At 38.5% G+C, this 17,603-nt stretch overlaps 1 protein-coding gene across 1 annotated transcript; it reads right to left on the minus strand.

Moving 5' to 3' along the window:
- Positions 1-453: 453 nt before the first annotated feature.
- Positions 454-17,422, minus strand: LOC110382467 (programmed cell death protein 4). Its single transcript, XM_064042872.1, has 10 exons — positions 16,966-17,422; positions 14,257-14,417; positions 11,019-11,120; positions 9,522-9,639; positions 8,779-8,941; positions 8,257-8,346; positions 7,637-7,769; positions 6,853-6,963; positions 6,268-6,407; positions 454-5,036 (listed from the first exon to the last, which is right to left on the minus strand). The coding sequence occupies exons 1-10, from the start codon at positions 17,222-17,224 to the stop codon at positions 4,964-4,966; spliced, it is 1,350 nt and encodes a 449-aa protein (XP_063898942.1). The 5' UTR covers positions 17,225-17,422; the 3' UTR covers positions 454-4,963.
- Between the last annotated feature and the right edge of the window lie 181 nt (positions 17,423-17,603).

The raw sequence follows: 17,603 nt of genomic DNA on the forward strand, positions 1-17,603 counted from the left end.
CAGTTGACGGGAGCGAAGCCGCGGGCAAAAGCTAGTACTTATATAAAAATTAATGCCACTTTTCGTTGTAATTTTATAACTCAAGAACGGTCTCACATATCCAAACCAAATGTTTAGGCTTTGTTCAGACTATTTAGTATATGGTTTATGTGAAGTTTGCACAAAATCGGTCGAGTGGTTCTTCATTTATCACATTTTTTGTAACAAAATGGTGGACTACGTGGCGAAGCACGAACCACGTGCCACAGTAATTTATCTATACTAATATTATAGAGCTGAAGAGAACTACTGATCCGATTTGAAAATTTCTTTCAGTGTTAGATAGCCCACTTATCGAGGAAGGCTATAGGCTACTTTTTATCCCAGTACGGGAAGTAGTTCCCACGGGATGCGGGTGAAACCGCTGGCAGAAGTAGTATAAAAATAAGATGTAAGGAATAAAAATAAAACATGTTAAAAGTGAAACATTCTATATATTTGCCTCGTTTTATTTACAATAGACTGCGCTAACAATCTCTAACTTACGCAAATTAAAATACAACTTATACCTACTACTGAGCGGTTTGAAACAAGACGAAATTTCAATATTTTGCTACAGAACGCCCAGTATATTATGGCAGGAAACTGAAAAGGCATGTTCAGACAACCTTAAATTTTTAAAACAGAAAATATACTGGGCACACCATTTACCGTGAAATGTACACACAATATTAAAAACTTGGTCAAAATGATTGAAATTTCGTATTATTTTAGTATACAATGGTCCATCATCTGCCTATATTATCCTAATTTTTTAAAAAGGGGGGTTACATATTCAAGAATGGGGGGGTATATAGAGAAAATCTAGTCAAAGTGATATACACACAGACAGAAGACAGACCTCTTGTAAAAACGCTCATTAAAAAAAAAACCTTAAATTTAAAATGCACTTTTAAATTTGTAATGGCAAAATGGACCTTATTGTTAATTTTGTCATTTAATTACAGAAAACAGCCCTGTCAAAACTGTATTTTTTTCGAAAATAACACAAATTATAACTGAGTGGTGTCTTAAAAATGTTAGGAACTTGAAAATGCTATTATATACTTCATCAAAATGAAATAAAAACAAAAATGCTTTTAAAACGCAGTCCGCAAACACCGTATTGCTAACTTCAGGGCGGTAAAGAAAAAAAACTGAGACGAGAGCAACCAGAATACAAAGACATTGTCTTTTGAAAATTTTGACCAATCTTGACAGGGGAACAAAAATTCAATACAATTTTTTTTTAGACTAAATTCGACCTGATAAATAAATGTTTAACCAGTTTTAAAATAAAATTAAAGCCAAGTTGACAATACAGAACGTCAGTTTTTCTTAAAACACCTACGGCCTTGCTACAAAAACTTAAACATATGTTGAACACCTGTCTAATTTTTGGCTGCATAACAGACTTTATTTCAACGTCATAATCTGTCATTTTTTTAAACAAGTGTTCAACAGACGTTTAAAAGTTTTTGTGGTACGACGGCTGATGTTTTAAGAATACTGAAGTTTATGTTGTCCGTAAATTAGGACTAAAAGCTAGTTTTTTAAGCATGTCCTAAATATTTGCCGCGTAAAGTCTAGCCATAGAAAATTATACAATTTTGCAATTAGAATCCTCTCGGTAATTTCTCCAGGACCACGGAAGACCAAAACAGCTGATTTATTATATTTTAAATCTTCTAACATCATTTATCAAGTCAAAATTAGCAATTACAGCCAATCACACATTCATACAAACATATTTAAACACAAAAAAAAACGCTTTCAAATGAGCTAAGCATTATAATATACTTTTACATAATAAAGGCTTGTCTTGAGACAGAAATAAATCAGTTTGTTTTTTATATTCCATTGAGGACCAGGACGTCCACTAACAAGGTGGACAGACGATCTTATGTCGGTCGCCGTCGACGCTGGATGCAGGTCGCCTCCAACAGGTATCTGTGGAGATCTAAGGGGGAGGCCTATGTTCAGCAGTGGACGTCCGCCGCCTGAGATGATGATGATGATTAAGGACTTCTTTCGAATTTATTTAACTGTATGACAAGATCAAATACCTGTCATTGCCAATTTATTTATATTGTATAAAACAATGCTTAAACTCATTTTAAGTTTTCAAAATAAATGCCTACAATTTTGGAATCATTTGTAACACAATTCTCATTTTAAAAACAAAAAAGACACAATTATTGGTGGCCTTAAAAATACATTTTTTTGGTACTAAAGCCATTTTTATTTAATAAACATATTACTAGGACCATTTAACTATAACGATAACCAAACCATAACCAGCCGTATACTTGCCGCGCATTGCTCACATCGGCGATTTGACTACTGAAAATGGTTCGGTTATCGTTATAGTTAAAATATGTTTATAAAGAAAAAAATGTATTTAGTATTTGACCACCAAAAACTTATAATTTTGAACACACAAATCGGATTGTACTATAGCATTTAAAAATATGATAAAAAAAATAATAAGAGAAAAAAATAATATCGTCTAAGTGCGTTCTAAATTAAAAAGAGGGTACATATTGATTATATAAATAAATCTATACTAATATTATAAAGTTGTAGAATTAGTTTGAACGCGATTATCTCAGGAACTAGTGGTCCGATTTTAATAATTCTTTTAGTGTTTGATAGCCCATTTATCAAGGAATAATATAGGCTACTTTTTATCCAGGTGCGCAGGATAGTTCCCCAAAAGTAAACATTCAAAACTGTCTTGAAAACTTGATCATTTTTTCTGACATAATTTGCTTGCTTAAAAAATTGTTTTCTTTCATTGTATAGTTTTAAATATATAATCAATATGACCAATTCTTACATACTGCAGTCCGTTCGCACTATTTACTTGAAATGTACAATTTTACATAGAAAATAATATTAATGTTTTACTACGAAGATAAAGCTAGGTAGGCAAAAGTTATTTTAATATGATTCCGTTACAAATTGATGATTTAGAAAAAAATGCATAAACGCAACATAATCACTGATTTCCAAGAAGCGTACGTTTACGAAATTTTTAAAATTTTTATTTGAAGAAAAAAAAATGATATTCACAGTTGATTTTCCTAAAAAAAAATAACATTATTGAGTAAATTAAACAAAAAAAGACAAAACTAACTATAGAATTTTCTTCATCATACACATACCTTCAAAAACATTAAGTTTTCTATGTAAAATCGTACATTTAGACTTAATAAAAAGAAAAAAATAAACTAAGTTACAAATCTATCCTACTCGCGTATGAAAAATATCAGTCGCCCTATGTACCGGCGATGTATGAATTTTTAATATATATGTATTTATTATTTCATTAACTTTTTATTTTCAAGTTAATGTGATTATTTACCAACGCTTTTTGACGGCTATCTGGTTTTTTACTACTGAAAAAATATTGTGTTAGAAAAAAATAACGATTTTGGCTGAATCGATTTTCGTGTGGTTTTCAGCATATCATTTGTTAGAATTAGGAGGTTTTAAGTTTATTGAAGTATTTTTTTTTGTATTTTTATAACAATGATTATTAAATCAGTAATAACAAACCATATAGCCTTATCTAATTATTATTTAGAGTTTTACACACTACGATTTTGTATCAGAACAATTTTCAATTAATTTTTAATTTTGGTATTATTATTGCAATCCTTAAAAAATAACACACAGGACAATACACGGGCAAAACCGCGATATTAACAAGTTCAAATACAAAATCGTAATGCTAAAACTAACGGCCGATTTCAATAATCTATCTAATCTATAGTTTGATTACCTAGAGATAGGAATTTCACATTACTTGTATAAGACTCATTCTCATAGCCTTTTTCCTAACTATGTTGGGGTCGGCTTCCAGTCTAACCGGATGCAGCTGAGTACCAGTGCTTTACAAGAAGCGACTGCCTATCTGACCCCCTCAACCCAGTTACCCGGGCAACCCAATACCTGAGTTAGACTGGTGTCAGACTTACTGGCTTCTGACTACCCGTAACAACTGCCAAGGATGTTCAATGACAGCCGGGACCTACAGTTTAACTACTTGAGTATGAGAGCAACTTCAAAATTCAATCTCTAGTTACCAAATTCAGAAATAGATTATTGGGAGAGACCGTAAAGCGTTGTTCTAAATTGATGACATCGAAAACATCGACATTTTTTTTAAGAAAAAATGTCTAGAAAAAGCGTTTTTTATTCTTTCGTATGTAATTCTAATATGTCTATGTATTAAGACGAGAATATCGGAGGTAAGTTCCTCGTAAAACACATTAAAGTGTAGCTTGCCCAATGCCACTTGATACTTATAGAGCCTTTTTATATAGTTTTTGATGGGAATTATGTAGTAATGTGTATGTGTAATGTGTATTGAAAAGATTATATTTTTTGTCTGATTGGTTATTAACAGAACAAAAATACGTGTCCATTATTTTAGGGATATCTTAACGATGGACTAATTACTTCTTTCCTTTCAAATACCTATTATAACTGTTGCTATTCAACCAATATTTATTTGAGTTATTTTTTGAAGTCATAATGTCATATTATTCTGAAAAATGTTTTTGATCATATCTGCTAGTTTTTAGTATTATTTTGATGTACAAAGTTTTGAAATAAAATTGTTCTTACAAGTGTGACGAGTATTGCAGTACTGTTGGATAGGGCTCTCAATGTTGTTGGTTGCAGTTCCCAATATTGATAGTTTGGGCTCCTAATTTTGTAGGTTACGGCTCCCCATGCTGTTGGTTAGGGCTCCCAAAGTCCCAAAGCTGTTGGATAGGGTTCCCAATAATGCTGTTGGTTGGGGCTCCCAATATTGATAGTTGGGGCTCCCAATGCTGTTGGTTAGGGCCCCCAATTTTGTTGATTAAGGCTCCCAGTGTTGTTGGTTAGGGCTCCATAGTGACAGTGGCAGGGCTCCGCAGACAAATGCTTGTGTTTACTCGCGCAGTTTCAGCGCGTGATCTTTGATAACGCCGCCGTCACCTTCCGAGACGAACCTTTTACGACCTCTGTGGACAAAAATAAAAAATAATTAGGCCCATAAAGTGTCAGTTACTTATTTGATAGTTAATCTATCTGCCAGATAAAGGTTGCTTATAATTTCCGCCAGATATCGATATCAGACACCCGTGAAACCGTTATCTGTCAGATAAGTAACTAGACACTAATACATATTGTTTTCTTATTTAGTTACACTAATACCAGCCGCACCATCATAAGGTTAAAAGCAACGCTTAACCCGGTCGGTCCGTGGATGGATGAGACTATTTTGTCATGAAAAACGTAAATAGGTGATTCCCGGCTGTTATTTGAATGGCTGTCGTTACGGGTAGTCAGAAGCCAGTAACTCTGACAACCAGTATTACCTAGCTGTATTGGATTGCCCGGGTAACTGGGTTGAGGAGATCATACAGGCAGTTGCTCCATGTAGCACAATGGTACTCAGCAACACAGGGAAGTGGCTAGCCAGATGGTGAGTGTTACCTGGTGGGCATGCGCTTGAGCACGTGGTCTCCGAGCCGGAACTTGTGCTGGCATCGCTCGCTGAACCTGTCCAGCATGATGTACTCAGCAACACAGGGAAGTGGCTAGCCAGATGGTGAGTGTTACCTGGTGGGCATGCGCTTGAGCACGTGGTCTCCGAGCCGGAACTTGTGCTGGCATCGCTCGCTGAACCTGTCCAGCATGATGTACTCAGCAACACAGGGAAGTGGCTAGCCAGATGGTGAGTGTTACCTGGTGGGCATGCGCTTGAGCACGTGGTCTCCGAGCCGGAACTTGTGCTGGCATCGCTCGCTGAACCTGTCCAGCATGATGTACTCAGCAACACAGGGAAGTGGCTAGCCAGATGGTGAGTGTTACCTGGTGGGCATGCGCTTGAGCACGTGGTCTCCGAGCCGGAACTTGTGCTGGCATCGCTCGCTGAACCTGTCCAGCATGATGTACTCAGCAACACAGGGAAGTGGCTAGCCAGATGGTGAGTGTTACCTGGTGGGCATGCGCTTGAGCACGTGGTCTCCGAGCCGGAACTTGTGCTGGCATCGCTCGCTGAACCTGTCCAGCATGATGTACTCAGCAACACAGGGAAGTGGCTAGCCAGATGGTGAGTGTTACCTGGTGGGCATGCGCTTGAGCACGTGGTCTCCGAGCCGGAACTTGTGCTGGCATCGCTCGCTGAACCTGTCCAGCATGATGTACTCAGCAACACAGGGAAGTGGCTAGCCAGATGGTGAGTGTTACCTGGTGGGCATGCGCTTGAGCACGTGGTCTCCGAGCCGGAACTTGTGCTGGCATCGCTCGCTGAACCTGTCCAGCATGATGTACGCCAGCGGCACGTCCAGCACGATGTCGCTCATGTCCTCTAAAACGCGGAGGAAACCCTGCAATAATGAAATTAGGGTATTTTAGTTATACTGTAGTGATATATGTAATAAATAGTAATTTAGTAGTATGTATAGCATAAGCCCTCACATTTTTGCCTGAAAAAGGTTCACGCCTGAAAAAGGCCGTTAAGAAATTAGATTTATTTATGCTGAACCCAACATTATATGTATTTAACAGCTGTACAACATTAACGTGCCAATAAATATTTTGAGTTTGATAAGAGTACCCCCGCACATTGCAAACTAAACAGTCGATCGAAGGATGACAAAAAATATATTTTTGTAAGAAAATCGCAAATTCATCAAAGTTTTTAGTTTGTCTGATTATACCCTAACCTTCACGTAACTGAGCTTCGAACAACCGGGCCTAAGCAGATGATGAAGATCTAAGTTGCCAAGTTAGTTGTCGTGTTGTAGTTAAGTTCAGACGGGTATAACTCACCCTGTCCATCTGGTCTGGCGTGACGATGCCGCGGCGGCTGAGCTCCGCGAGGAAGGTGCACAACTGCTCCTCCACGCTAGAGTTCACCGTCTCCAACGCCAGCAGGACCGTCTGTGAACAATATTATTGTTATTTACTTATTATATTATGTATTGTTAGGGAGACTTCTTGGCCTTGTAGAAATAACCATGAATGCCACATCCAGTATCTACAAACCTACTTCATGCATCTATGTTATGATTTGGTTCAAAAAGTTATGTGTTGAGTTTATTGTTAATCTACCCACACTTCTGTATTTATTTCTTTTTGGTCATTCTTGCTCCTATATGCTTTTATGGTGGTAAACCAAAATAAGGCATAACCTAAAACTGTATTTTCTTTTTCCAATCTACTTGGGGGCAAAGTTGTCATCAAAGCATAACATAATATTGAGGAATTTACTAGATTCCGCTAGTTTTTGCGCAACGCGAACATTCATTAAAAATACCCCCAAGTTGAGAACCTTCTCTCTTTTGGTAATCGGTTGAAAAGAGCACCAAGAAAATCATACACCCGAGGCGCCGAGATAGCTAAACTTTTAAAGAAGTGCACTTGTGTCTGCGCAAATGCTCGTGCACTATAATATGTCCTGCGCAGTTGGCTGATCTCCTTACATAAGAACAGCCGCCGTGACCTTTAATCAGCTAAAAGGACATCATATCTATATGCTTTTTTGGTGTTCCTATAACAAAATGAGTGGTACTCCTTCAGCATTTGCTGGATGTGAGGATCAGACGCTGTGTACCTCATAGACGAGCTCATGATGGAAGTGCGGCACCTCCAGGTCCCTGACGCAGCGCATGGCCTCGGTCAGATCGCTGGACGTCAGGTACTCCTTCAGCAGCAGCTGGATCTGACGGATCAGGGATTTTACTGGCCTGGAACAAGTTATATTGTTATCAATCACATGCTGGCTTCTACATTATATAGTAAGGCATTTGACAACTAGTGAAATTCAATACTTTTTTTAAAATGTCAACAATGTACCTGCACGTATCAATCGCAAAGGAAAACATCAAAACGCGCGATATTTTGAAAATTGATTTAACATTCTAGGATCAAAAATAAAACACACCATAAACATGGATATCTTCATATTACGGAAAACAGCAAATTAATTGCACATGAAAAAGACACTCAACCAATGTGCCAGTTTTGGCTTCATTAAATCACTCTTTACAAATCTGTCTACTATTTCTATATCTATGTGTAAAATACGTAGGTGAGACATAGGGTACGGAATTATTTAGTTTCCGGGCGATATTAGTATATTAAGACTCGTAGGATTGGTAGGAGAATTTTTTCAAAAATACTAAAGAAAAGTGTCTCCTCAATTCTGACAGACATTTGTAATTCGTAATTTACCTGATGCCTCCTCCGACTCCCCATATGTTATCGAGTCTGACCATTCCTTGTTTCATGGACAGCAACGTCTCCGCTCTCTGGATGGCTTGTCTGAAAAGAGATAATTAAATTCATTACAATATAAACAATTAAAACTGAGTGTTTTTATCCTTCTTGTTATTCGCAATTTGTTAAAGTTATACTAACTGGGTAAATTATATAATTTGTCTGCAAGCGTTAGTTGCACCATTTAGCTAAAAGACCAATGGACGTCAAATAGACGGCTGGATATGATTTGGTATTTTTTGCGACCGACAACAGACATAAAAACAATTAAATATCCACACATTCGCAGATTCTAATTTTTTGATGTCATTATGGGTACTAAGAAGCCAGAAAGTCGGACAACCAGTCTTCCCAAGGGGTATTAGGTTGCCCTGGTAACTGGGTTGAAGAAATTAAACAAGCAGTTCCTGCATGTGAAATATTCAGCTACAGCCTGCTGGACTAAGTAAGGAAACGGCTAGCCAGATGGTAACTCACTTGGCATGAGCATTAGCGTCAGTTTTGTCCATGGCGGTCTGCACGAACCGCGGCGGCAGGCAGTCGTCGGCCACACACCGCGCTATGAAGTTAGACAGCAACACAGCCGCGTCCGGTGTGTCTAGCACTAAGTCCGGTAACTTTTCTAGGAGACGGTCGAATGCTGGGAAAGAAAATACAAAAATAAAGTAGATAAAACAAAGAGAAAATATGTAAATAGACAAAAAAAAAATGGAAAAGAAATAACAAACTTATGTTTGCAGTTGAAAGTCAAGTTATGTGGAAGTAAGTGTATGGGTAAAATATGACTTGCAAATGTAAGGATAAGTTTGTTAAACTTCTTTCTAGTTTTAAATTCAATACAGTTTTTTTTTAGTAACTGATAGTGCCAAGATACTTTCCAAACAATAACTGTTATATAAATAACAGCCTTTTAAAGGCTTGATATCTATATAACAGTAATAGTTCTGCTCTCGCTGAAAATCGGCACTGAGGCTTTTGTCCCATAGAGCTTAGAGAGGGTCTCAGCATTATGCTGAGCGCGGGCCGTTCCACGCGGGTGTGACACATATTTCCCGTTATGTTTACTTCTTGTGTCGTGTCTCTTATTGTAATTCGTCTTTTTTATGACAATTTTTTTTTGTTTTTGTCCATGTGATGTCACACCCGTGAATAAAATATTTTTCTTTCTTTCTTTAATATATATTTGCATTAGTCAATAACAAGAACATATTAAAACTTACCAACACCAATGTCTTTAGCGGAGAACACTCTGCCGTAGAGATCAGAGATGAGCACGGACGCCATCTCGCAGTGCGACGGCTTGTGGTCCAGGGCTATTTCCACTATCGTCTCGCAAACCTGCAGACAAAATATCATCATCAACATCCTGCTGCCTTTATTTAGGGTCGACGCAGTATGTTTTCTTCGTCCATACTCTCCTATCTGCTGTCATCTTACAAGTTACAAAATATATTTTTATAATTAATCATTTATTTTAAAAATAAATTTAAAAAATGGGTCCTGGCTGTCATTTGAAAGAAAATAAATGTTATTGTCATTTGTACACCTTTTTTTTTACCGACGTCAAAAATCATCAAATGATCCATCCCGCTGTGGGTTACGCGCGGTGAGGGAGTGTCAGACTCTTATTGACTAAACACCGTCGTGTTCCGTCATAGGCCTTTTATGAGCCAAGTCCGCGGTAACTTGCGCGAACAATCCCGCAGCCCCGGAAGCCAGAGAGTCTGACAACCAGTCCTGCAAGGGGTATTGCATTGCCCGGGTAACTGGGTTGAGGTCAGATAAGCAGTCCTTCCTGTGATACACTGGTACTCAGCTTCTAATGAGACTGGAAGCTGACCCCAACATAGCAGGAAAAAGGCCTAGTGATTAATGCTAACTATCAAGCATGTGGATTCGATTCCACATCAGGCAAGTACTAATACTATTCGTATTTTCAAGTGTCTTGGATACCAATGATCGAGTAAAGGTGAAGGAAAACCTCCAAACCTTTAGATTTTACAAGCTGAAATCCTTCTCTGTATGAGAAGGAACTTGCCATGCAGTGGGATATCGTGTTTCATTCAGGATACAGGCGAAACCGCGGGAAAATCCATGCTTGATTACTTAGGTAATTTCCAAATGAGAATAGCACTTTGGACTCGTAGATAACGCTAATTATTTAATAACGATATTTATTTTTAGATTAATATGTGCAACGAGTCGCCAAGAGTGACTACGTACTGTGCACGGGGTCTCGGGTTCGAATCCTGAGTCAAGTTTTGTGTGTTGTAAGAAATTTCACAATGCAATCCATAGTCTGGAAATAAGTGATTGATACACCCGAGCATTACAGAGCTTGTTAATGTCGGTCCTGCTTGTGATCTCTCTCCGGTGGTGTCGGATTGTGGTCCCGTCGGGCTATGAGAGTGAAGGAATAGTGAGTGCAAGTAAGTGCAAGCAAGCTGTGTCTAAGCAAGTGCTCGTGCACTATATGTCCTGCACAACTGGCTGATCTCCTTACATGAGAACAGCCGCCGTGGCCGAAATCCGCCATGGACGCCATTAGACTTTAAGAAACTTTCATGAAGCCTGGAAGTTGGTGATTGATACATCCGAATTTAGTAGCTCAGATAGGCAGTTGCTCCATGTGGCAGACTGGTACTCAGCTGCATCCGGTTAGACTGGAAGCCGACCCCAACATAGTTGGGAAAAGGCTAGGCAGATAATGAACTTACCAAATGAGATCTCTTGCTGGTGACGAATTCTAGGAAATCTTCAGCCGCTGCGTTTGTGTCGCCATGTTCGAAGTACTCCAGTATAACGGGCTCGGATTTGCGCTGAAACAAAAACAAATATATACTGAAAAACTCATACTGGTGTAACTTCTAAGTTTTCAAAGTCACACAAACGTTAATCTACCTAGGGTAAAGAACCAACCTTTCAAGTACTTGAGAGTTCGATCCCAGGTGAGGCAATTACCAATGCAACTTTCTAAGTTTGAATGTACTGTCTAAGTATATCTTGGACACCAATGACTGTGTTTCGGATGGCACGTTAAACTGTAGGTCCCGGCTGTCATTAAATACATATAGGAGTCGTTACGGGTAGTCAGAACCTAGGCCTAGGGATATTGTGTTGCCCAGTGGGTCGAGGAGGTCAGATAGGGCAGTCGCTCCATGTGGCACACTGGTACTGAGCTGCATCCAGTTAGACTGGAAGCCGACCCCGACATAGTTGGGAAAAGGCTCGGGAGATGATTTGTAAATAAAAAGTCGTATCAAGATTGTTTATCTTTAGATAGCTAACATAATATAGGCAAGGATTGGCAGTTTTACAAATAAATGTGGCATCAGTCCATAATTATTATTAACTAGCTGTTGTCCAGCGGTTTCATCCGCGTCCCGGGTAAAATGTAGCTTTTGTTACTCGGGAAGAGTGTAGCATTCCAAACAGTGAAATATTTCTTCAAATCGGTTCAGTAGTTATGGAGCCTTTAGGTTAAAAACAAACAATAAAATGTTTCCTCTTTATTATTATTAGATTAGTCTTTCAGTGCGTTGGTATGTCTGTTTGCGGTAAACTCAAAACCGCAGACATTTTCAAAACTATTTCCTGTATTTTGCCTTGTTATTTTGCGAAATATACCTACTAATATTATAAATGCGAAAGTAACTCTGTCTGTCTGTTACGCTTTCACGTCTAAACCACTGAACTGATAAAAAAAAACATTGGTACAGAGATAGAGTTGACCTTGAGAAAGAACATAGGATAGTTTTTATCCCAGACTTTTGAAGAATTCTCTTGGAAACGCGATATAACCGAACTACACGCGGGCGAAGCCGCGGGCGGAAGCTACTTATTTTATATCTTTGGACAAACAAAGCGACATTCTCATCCTACATTATGATAATGAAAACATTTTGACGTGACTGTTGGCAAGCGACCTACGTGAGTGACCTTATAACTGTGTCACTGACCTCCGGCGCGTAAACAAATGATACTACGCTCGAATGTTTATTTTGAAAGATTATACTCTAATTTAAAGCTTGTGTATATGTAACAACTGCACGGGTTCATCGATCATGAGGTTAAGCAACGCTTGGCGCGGTCGGTACGTGGATGGATAGCCATCTTATCATGACGAGTTCCTCCGTGTTTCGAAAGGCACGTTCGATTGGTCCGGGCTGTCATTAAGACATCTTTGGCTGTCGTTACGGGTAGTCAGAAGCCAGTAAGCCTGACCATCAGTCTTAACAAGCGGTATCGGGTTGGCCCTACTTTTAACCTAGATTACCAACACGATACTACTTTGTATACCACTATCAACCTAGCCCTTTCCCAACTATGTTGGTGTCTTCCAGTCTAACTGTATGGCAGCTGAGTACCAGTGTTTGACAAGGAGCGACTGCCTATCTGACCTCCTCAACCCAGTTACCGACTGGGGTCTTCGACACACTTGTAAGGGCTCGTTGTAAAAAGAGTCACGATCATGCTTGGCAGACATTGCACATACATACATACATTGTAGTCGAAACATTTGCATACATTTTATTGAGTTGTAGACTCTTACGTTTCAAAAAAAACAAGATATTTTTATTTGTGTACTATCTGTTTCCTGTTCCACCCGCATCCCGTGGGATCTACTTGCAGCATCCGGGTAAAATGTAGCCTATGTCACCCGAGGATAGTGTAGCTTGAAGCATTGTTTGTTTGAACTCTAACATGTTTAGCAGTCGTTAAGCGTAGTCAGAAGCCAGTAAGCCTGACAACCAGTCTTACCGAGGGGTATTGGATTGCCTGGGTAACTGGGTAGAGGGGGTCAGATAGGCAGTCGTAGTTTGTAAAACACTGGTACTGCTGCATCTGGTTAGACTGGAAGCCGACTCCAAAATAGTTGTATAGGCTTGGAAGCTACAGGATTCATTTGAAAAATTGTTTCAAAGTTATATAGCCCGCTTATCGAGGAAGGTTTTATCCGGGATGGGAAGTATTCCCCCATGGGACTCGGGTGAAACCGCGGGAAAGAGCTATCAATAAAAAAGGTATGACTATAGGTAGATGTGGTCGGGAAACTTGCAAACGTCGAAATATTTTGTTTTCATTGAGCAGTCAAGCTAAAGATTTCTATGAAACAATAGCATGCCAACTTACAGTTATTTAAAAACAGTTCAATTATTAACTTTACTAACAAAAATAGACTTTAATCAGTAGAATAGAACAATAACAAATACTACTATCGCTCTATCCGTTAATATTTAATAACATTTATATTCAAAACAATGAGATTTGGACTTTATTTCGAAGTCTATAAAGGCCAAAATCGTTTGAAATCAAATATATTATGTTGTTTTGTTCGCTTATTTCTGTAAATCGACCTTGAGATACTGTGTTTACAAGATATAAATTATTCTTTATATATTATAGTTCGTATTCTTTTGTATAATTTCGGTTTTTAGAGGTTCTCTTTCGGCACGGGTGTTTGTTGCACGCGGTAAGTTGCAATATGGGAATTTATGGGCCGATGTATGTCGCGAGTCGTTAGGCGACGGGTACAAGCGATGGAAGAGAACCTTTAAGAAAAACATACCATGGGACGCTGGTGAAATCGCGGGGACTAGTACGTCTATGTATAGACTAGGCTAGATTTACTTATTTTGAAACAAAATTAAATAATAGTAGGTTGAAACCATCTGAAAAAAGACGAGAATAAGACAATAACCCCTGGCAGGTAGGTACAAAATAAAAAAAATACCGGTGATCTGGGTCAGAAAGTTAAGGAGTTAAGGTTTTTAGGGTAAAAATTGTTTTATTACGACGTTTGAAACCTACAAATTTTAAGACTCCTGTATTGATTGACACTTGAAACCGATATTTACACTGAATCCCCCTTCTTTTCATCCGAGTACGCAAAGTAGTTAGTCCCAAGACATAGGTGAAACCACTGGCAGAAGCTATGTTTCTTAGGAAACTCACCACGATTTCCTCAGGCTCAGCCTCGACGATGATCTGCTTAAACTCCACATCGCCGTTGGTGATGGCTTCGGAGTCATAGTTGGGGTCATTCGCGTCTTCCACGTACTCCTCAAGGAGTTCAGACCCAGGGGCGCCCCACACTCCTTTGCCGCCGGCGCCGCCTGGTGGGAGAATTGGTAAGTTAGCGTTTTAAAATTGGAATATATGTGGGTTAGTAGCGTGAGGGTGTGTCATACTCTTACTGACTAAAATCCATCATGTTTCTTCTGGAGCCCTTTATGTACCAGGGCCGTGGTAACTCGCGCGCACAATTTGAATATCTCAAGTTCGATCTGATGATGAATAATTAAATGTTGAGGTCAGATTTGATAAATTAAAGATCTCTTTGTTATATTTTTTTGGTATTTTTTGCGTCGAATTTAAATATTAAAGAGAGTGTGAGAATTAGACCCTAAAACGCGAGGGTTTCAACCTAAAAGAACTGGCTCGATCCAGTTCTTTTTAGGACATATGTGAAAACAGCTCACAGATAAGTCAAAAAAACCCATTCATTGAACTTTCATAGATTGTCAGGTAGAAAAACCTTCACTAAAACAGGCAAAACATGATAAAGGGATTTACAAATATCTTATCTCATCCGAGGTTTAAGATTGTATAAACCCAAGATTTTTTTAAATCAAGGTACTACGGCTTATGTAAACATTTTTACTGATAGATAAAAATAGTATTCAGTGCAAAAATGACAAAGATATTGAACAAAAAATAATGAAAACACACTATCTAAATTTGGCCAGCGAAAAATTGCTGCACCCATATTACAGCTTAGTTTATGGTTTACTGTTACAGCCTTTTTATCGTCCCACTGCTGGGCTGCGGCCTCCTCTCACACGGAGAAGGATTGAGCGTTAATCACCACGCTTGCTCAATGCCGGTTGGTGATTTCAGACTTTATAGTCCAGGTTTCCTCAAGATGTTTTCCTTCACCTTTTTATCAGCCATTGGTGACTAAGATATACTTAGAAAGTACACATATATCCTTAGGAAAGTTGCATTGCTATTTGCCTGGCCTGGTATCGAACCCACACCCTCATACTACAGAGGTTGGTTCTTTACCCATTGGCTGGTGAAGATTTACCAATAATTAATTTGTAGTTATTTTGTATATTGTTTATCTTACTTTTATCTTTCAGAGGACCCCTGAATACAAAAAAAAAAAATATATTTTAAGCCTATAGATGAAACATAACCATACAAGTTTTAGCTTAAATTTCCTACCACGAATATTAGACAGGTGCTAAAATATTTACAAACAAGTTTGACCTTGAATATCATTGTGCTAACTGAACGCACCCCGATAAACAAAACATACAGGCTGATGTTTTTAAATAAAAAAGAAGGAGGCTGTTTTTTGTAATACAACTTTTTGTATTTTTTTTTTGTATAGCATTTGATAGTATGTTGTGATTGTTTATAAATCTTTATTCTAGGAAGTTTGTTTTCTATGTTTTAATGGTGATAAATTTTATTTCTTAAAAGACAGTAGGTATGTTGTGATTATGTGTAAATTTTTATTCTAAGCAGGTTTTTTTTTCTTTATATAATCTATGTGTGAAAAATAGTGTCTTGTGTGAATGTGATTAAGGTATGGTTTAATTGGCATATTTTATTTTTATTTGCCTATACTGTTTGATTGCTGGGCAAAGATCTATAGTCTTATGTCTGTCTCAAAGCTATTGCTTTTCGAAGCCAGTTTGCGAGGAAGCTATTCATCTCTCCAGATTTTATATACCTAAGTTTTGTAGCATTTTTAACGGTCAGAGGGTCATCTTAGGTGAGGATTCATCCTCCAAGCCTTTTTTCCAACTATGTTGGGATTGGCTTCCAGTCTAACCTGATGTAGCCGAGTACCAGTGCTTTAGGATTATACCAAAATAATAATATTTAAAAAATGTGCTGCTGAGCAACACCCTGTAGCTATTGAGTAGATTTTTAATCTCCAAACATTGACTGCATAATAAATGTATTATACAAATATACATATTGGCTTAAATAACCTGTTTTTATATTATTTTTAAGTTAATGAATTAAGGACTAGAATCTTAACCTTGTTTATTGAATAAATATTATTTCATCTTCAAAGTAAAATTGATACTTATTAGATTCTCAGACGACAAAATCAAATAAGTTTATCGACCAAAACAGTCATATCCTTGGCATTTCAAAACGAAACATGTGCTTATTTCGCAAAAAAAACGCGTCAAAACATGGCCGATGCGTATTTTTGACATAAAAACAACAACAAATCTATGGTCCGTACGGCCGGCGTCATCTAATATGTTTATATTTAAACCGCGTGGCAGTCGACGCTACCAAAATAGCCTTGATACGGGAAAGTTGTTTATATTATGATATTGCGTAACATGTATTCAGTCACCACGCCGCGCCGGGGCTCGATAACAAAACTTTGAAGTAATAATAATAGGTACGTTACTGCGCAAAAACGTACTGCGATTGCGTGACCTTCGAAACGTAGCCCGAATGCCCTATATACTTATATATTACTATTGCATTACGTGACTCGTAAACATTATTCAAAAAAACCCCAAATGCACCTCCCTTCATGGCGTAGAACCTTTTTCTAGAACTTTCAAAACAACTGCTTGGGGAAGAAAGCATATATAAGGCGTGGTGTGCCGCCAGATCGCCTACCTTTCTTTGGCAGGCCTCTTCCATGGCCGTTTCGAGGCCTGCGGCTGTTCTTCCAGCTACGGTACTTAGGCAGCGGCGTCACAGCCGTCGCGTTCACCGGTCCCTCCTTGCTATTAGAGCGCCAAAACTTCTTATTTTTGCGTCGCAGGCGCTCCGAATGGGAGGTGGCCGCGTCTCCGGCGCCTTCGTCTACAACCGGCTTTTCGTTATCGTCTACCGCCACGTTTTCAGAATCGGAAGCGAAATTCTCGACTTCCATGGCGGCGGCGCAACGAACGCTTAGTAATGCAAATCGAAGTTGAAAACCTACAAATATCTCGAAATAGAATCCAATGGGACTCTCACAAAAAATGTGGGTCACGTTTATTTTGTTTTTATGAACGATAAACAATGGACCGCACGACGCACGTATTTGTTTTGAGAGCACACCGATGTGAAGTTAGTCAAATAACATGGCGGACGATGCTGATTTTTTCTTGTGTAGTGCGATTGGGACACGAGTCTTTTGGAAGATAGTATTTTGAGGTGTCCACACAAAACTCAAGTTAAGTTAAAATATTGTAAGTACGAACAAAATTGTTATTTGCTTTCTTGTCTTTAACAAAAAATGTTGGATTGCTATTTCATGTGCCTGCATG

This window comes from Helicoverpa armigera, chromosome 30 (genome assembly GCF_030705265.1).
Source record: "Helicoverpa armigera isolate CAAS_96S chromosome 30, ASM3070526v1, whole genome shotgun sequence".
Taxonomy (NCBI): Eukaryota; Metazoa; Arthropoda; class Insecta; order Lepidoptera; family Noctuidae; genus Helicoverpa; species Helicoverpa armigera.

Bases quoted from the DNA above. Each gene is read 5' to 3' on its own strand.
- LOC110382467 (XM_064042872.1), bottom strand. From the start codon at position 17,224: ATGGAAGTCGAGAATTTCGCTTCCGATTCTGAAAACGTGGCGGTAGAC. The intron at 9,640-11,018 runs GTAAGTTCATTA...TTTTGTCTGCAG, and splicing joins CCAGCAAGAGATCTCATTTG to GTTTGCGAGACGATAGTGGA. The intron at 6,964-7,636 runs GTACACAGCGTC...TATTGTTCACAG, and splicing joins ATCATGAGCTCGTCTATGAG to ACGGTCCTGCTGGCGTTGGA.